This window comes from Cynara cardunculus, unplaced genomic scaffold (genome assembly GCF_001531365.2).
Source record: "Cynara cardunculus var. scolymus isolate 2C unplaced genomic scaffold, CcrdV1 Un_Scaffold_3398, whole genome shotgun sequence".
NCBI lineage: Eukaryota > Viridiplantae > Streptophyta > Magnoliopsida > Asterales > Asteraceae > Cynara > Cynara cardunculus.
Genome location: NW_020201461.1, coordinates 42,577 through 47,458, shown reverse-complemented (window position 1 = coordinate 47,458; position 4,882 = coordinate 42,577). Strand labels below are relative to the sequence as shown.

Here is a 4,882-nt window from a genome sequence, read left to right as displayed (position 1 = left end):
TATGATACCAATCTACAACTTTCATTTAGACAATATAATCTGGATTGGTCTCTAGGTAAGGTAAAAATGCTTAGAAATAAGAGGGACGAAAGCGGTTGGATCGAAAGAGAATAAGGTTAAGTTTTACGTTTGAATTTTCAATTCGTATCTAGCTGTCCTTCTTGAGGTCTACGTTGTTTAAGTAGATTAAGACCTAAGTAATTTTATTAGAATAGTTATATTATGGTTTCTATGCTTTATAAATAGTAACCGTTTATGCATTCGTTAGGCATACGGGTAAATCAAACTTGATCGTGAATTTCCGTTTTATCGTGTGTTAATTGTCAAATTCGGTTAAGGTACATATTTCATATCTCACTTGACACGGGGATAGCCATTTGCGTAAGGCTTCATAATCCAGATAATCTGTGATAAATTCCGAATAATTTGTTTTGAATTCCCTTTATGCTTATCATATGTTATTGAACTTTGTTTCCTTTTGAATTACGACTTATATTCTTATTCGGAATATGGATCATTTTGATCACTTGACTTGTTTTATTGCTTCATTTGTGAAACATTTTACAATAGACTCAATAACCGGAGCACCGGTATTGAGATGTTTCCATGGTGACTAAAACGATCATGGCGTCCTTATTTTTATAAGTCCTTAAAAGTGGACTTGATTATGTACCGGTCGAATAGAGGGCGTATGGATCGATCCTAGGAATCGTTATCGGATATTGAATTATGGTCGTGGTTAAATCTACGGAGAGGATTGCTGTGTTGTGCTCACACCCCTTTCCTCACTTGTACCTGAATGGACTGATCATCCTTTGGGAACAACGCGTTCTCGTGATGTAGTTTGGTCTTCGGACCCTTGACATGCTTTTGGGGCATTTTGACTTTCTTTTGGATTATCATTTGACGTTATAAATTGTTTTTGAACTTGTTATCTCATATTCATTGTTTAGTTATATTATTATCCGTTCACTGAGCATTAAGCTCAGCCGAGATTTTCTTGTCCTCGGCAGATACATGAGTTAGTAGGGATTTTAGGATGAGAGCTACGAAGATGACAATATTGAAGATAACCCATTAAATCATACTTTTGTTAAACTTTTGATGACTAATGTAGACATGTTAATATTTTGGGACCGTATTTTGAGACCCGTTATCTCCATTTGTGGTTATGTAATTATCTTTTGGTAAATTTTATTAACCGCTCAGTTTTATATAGCACGTTGTTTGTTTTATTCCAATTGTGGCATCTTCCGTCTTTGACCACGCGGGACCGGGGTGTTACAAACATGGTGTACATTTTCTTTGTTTTTCCTTGCCTTGTCAAAAAATAATCTAATGTAACTATGGGATTGAAAGTAAAAGAATGAGATTGAAGGGTTCAGTATATTGCACAAAACAAGTAAGTGCAAGAAAAATGTAAAAGTATACACGTATATTTTCGTATGCTTCATGTTCATGTACCCAACAAATAGAAGTAAGCTTTCGTTCACTTCAAGAAAAGATGTAAGTACATATATAATGGTAGGAGGAAAGTTCGTTGAGTTTCTGTCCTGTTTGGATGACCTTATGAAAGCGTGATAAAATCTTGCAAAGACCGAACCAAACTCGGGGGCCAGTGCTTTGTATCTTTTACGTATCCAAGATCCGTATATTTTGGATCGAGAAGAGTTGCTATTGTGAACTGGTTTTCTGCAAGCACTGAGGCATGCTTATCAGAGTATAACGCCGCTGCTAGAGCTGCATGCACTTCTGCAACCAAAAGTAAACATACGGAATATCCATTTATATACATGCATAGAGATGTTGCTGGCAAATGAAGCAACCATAAAGAGTTGTAATTGGTTTGATCCAATAGTATCCAAGACTTGAAGTACAAAAGTTGTTTTCTAAAGAATAACCTCTCTACTCTTTGGGTAGAGAGTCTGCTTATATCCCACCCCAAGACCCTACTTCAGAGTGGGATATACTAGGTCTATTTGATTTTGTTTGGTTTACTTGAAATAACAAAGCTGCCAAATCTGCTTAACCTTAAACCTCTTCATGTTAACAAAACTTGGAATCTTTCTTGAAAAGAAAATATTGTGGTATCCGAATAAGGAAAGTGCTACAAGTTTCATACTCTCCCTATAGGTATTGTTTAGGTAAGGACTGTGTTACTGCATATATCACACCCTCCATAGACTCTACTGTATGTGGGATTTACCAGGTTCATACGGTTTGGTTTCATTTCGTTTGGTTTCTACACGTATAAGATTATAACCCGTAAGCAAACGTGTAGTATGACACGTGAACCCCTTGTATAAATGTTATTTTTTGAGGCGGGTTTGATGCCTATTGGCCAACCTTATCATTTGATTTTTCAACATCATAAGTAGAGGAGAGGGTAAGAAATTTTTGTCTCCTTGCTCGCAAGAAAAATGATCTTACAAATAATGGATAACCTTCCATTTTGAAGATGTTGAATATAAAGATGTCAAAGAGAGATATGTGTAAAATTATAGCCTCAAAGATTCACAACGAGGTTGATGATCTATAGTTTTGTTTTGGGATTTAAGTTATATGTTCTTTGGATGTCACAAGTGCCTGTAGGTGATTTAAGTGTATCAAGTTATAGAATAAACGAATAAAAGGAAAACGAGACAAGAGAAAAGCATCTAGCTCAATTTTGATGGTTTACCTGGACTTCCTTTTAACGAAATGGAAACATCCTCCATTTCTGATATGGCTTCATTTTTGTCCCCGACTTCGTATAAGGCTAAGGCTCTACCAACTCTTGCATACTCTGAAAGAGCAAAGTCCTTGTATTCTCTTACAACCTGAGATTAGGAAATTTAATCATCGGCACACGGTTTCATTTCAGCAAAATGTTGACTATTTGTTGAATATCTAAAATACCCTTTAGAAAATACAAAATTAAGGATTCTGATGGACCCAACTCAATACCATTCATATACTTCTAATGATGTTAGTCAATCCTATTGTTGCTATATTTTGCATTGGACATCCTGGAAAGTTAAAGTTAAGTATTAAACGACACACATCATGTATCGGTACGTGTGTCATTGTGGATTCACAAGAATGAGGTGGTCTTAAGTTATTGATCATATAACTTAAACTCTTAGTTAACCACCAAAGTCAAACTGGCAGATTCATGCATGTAACTCTGAGGCCTCTCTACTTCCAGGGATAAAGGAAAAGCTGCATACATCTTAACCTCCCTAGACCCCACTCCGTGTGGGATTTACTTTTGATTTATGCATGTAATCCCCAAGGCAATCCTCGTTACCACCCGAAAGCCAAAACATGCTCAATGGTTGGCATAAAACTATTAATGTATACATCACAATGGTTGATGAATATTTCTACTTTATTCATCTATCCCCATAACCACTAAACACCCTCTGCCTATATGACATACTAATTCAAAATATCCGTAAGGCGAGAGATACCATCAATAAGCCACAATCGCAAGTCAATGAATTATGGTCACAATGCCAAACGAATTTTCTAATAAGTTTTGGCACTAATAATCTTCAAACGATAGTGACTACAAATTACAATATTTGATGACATATGTTTCAACATCAATGTTTGAATATCAGTCAAATACCTAAAAATGATCTTCAATCAATCAAAATATAAGAACCAACAGGCCTTTTGCCTAATGGCATCAAGCAAGATCTACAACATGGTTTTGAGTTTATTGTGATGTTTCAAATACATACATAATTACATACATATACACATGTATTACATATATATATATATATATATATACACACACCTACATATAATATATGTATATATGTATGCATGTATAAACTCATCTAACTAAACCAATAGGACTAATTTACTGATTGATTAGTTTTGTAAACTTTGTAGGTATTTGATATAAAAAACAAGTAAATACCTGAGTGAAGTATTGAAGAGCTTGGACATAGTCACCCTGGGCCTGAAATTCCCTCCCTTTCTCAAGAAGCTCCACCGCTTCCGCCACTCTTCGGGACACCTCCAAGCTGGCAGCTCTCTCAGGTTCCGAAATAGGATCGAAAATAGGGGCCGCGACAGCTGAAGACGAAGAACAAGTCAATTGAATGGTAGTGATAGAGATTGGAAGCGAAAGCAACAATAATTGCCTCCTTTGTATTGTTAATTGGTGTTTTGATGAGGAGGAGAGGATGATGAAGAATGGTTTCCTGGTGGTGTTAGTAATAAGGGTTTTGTTAGGGTTGGGAAGAAGATGGGAAATTGGTGGGCTACAAGCACCCATTGATGTAAAGGGAAACTCAACTGAGAACCGTATGAATCCATCTCATCATTGCTTTATACTCTCCCTTCCTTCCCCACCCCATTTTAATAAGAGTAAATCACGATTTCCGTCCTTATAGTTATGTCATAAATTACGATTTTCATCCTTATCATTTTTATAATTTGTAATTTATTGATATTTTTATTCCTATAATTTATAATTTATTATTGTTTTTGTCTTTATTATTTATAAATTACTAGAAGCATACTCGTACAATACAACGAGATATATTGTGATTTTAATATTTCATTTTATTCTTTATCTCAGTCGATGTTATAATATGTCCTTATGTGATTTTAAGAAAGTGATAATGTTTTTATTTTTGAATAAAATATATGTTTGAAGATATCATAAAAATTTGACAAAAATATATCGATATTAGTATCAAATTATCTATTTGAAATTCCTCATTTTTTTGTGTAATTTTTTAATTCAATTTTTTATAATTTAATTTATGTACAATAACGAAGTAATTTATATTTGGTTTCATAATATAATTTTTTTTATAAAGATAATAATTATTTATTTTGTTGGAACTCGATAATTATTCTAATTATATTTTATATTTTT

At 34.1% G+C, this 4,882-nt stretch overlaps 1 protein-coding gene across 1 annotated transcript; it reads right to left on the bottom strand.

Moving 5' to 3' along the window:
- Positions 1-1,354: 1,354 nt before the first annotated feature.
- On the bottom strand, positions 1,355-4,325 carry LOC112503617. The gene is made up of 3 exons (XM_025107620.1): positions 3,914-4,325; positions 2,681-2,819; positions 1,355-1,752 (listed from the first exon to the last, which is right to left on the bottom strand). Exons 1-3 carry the CDS (start codon positions 4,271-4,273, stop codon positions 1,568-1,570), a joined length of 684 nt encoding a protein of 227 aa, XP_024963388.1. The 5' UTR covers positions 4,274-4,325; the 3' UTR covers positions 1,355-1,567.
- Between the last annotated feature and the right edge of the window lie 557 nt (positions 4,326-4,882).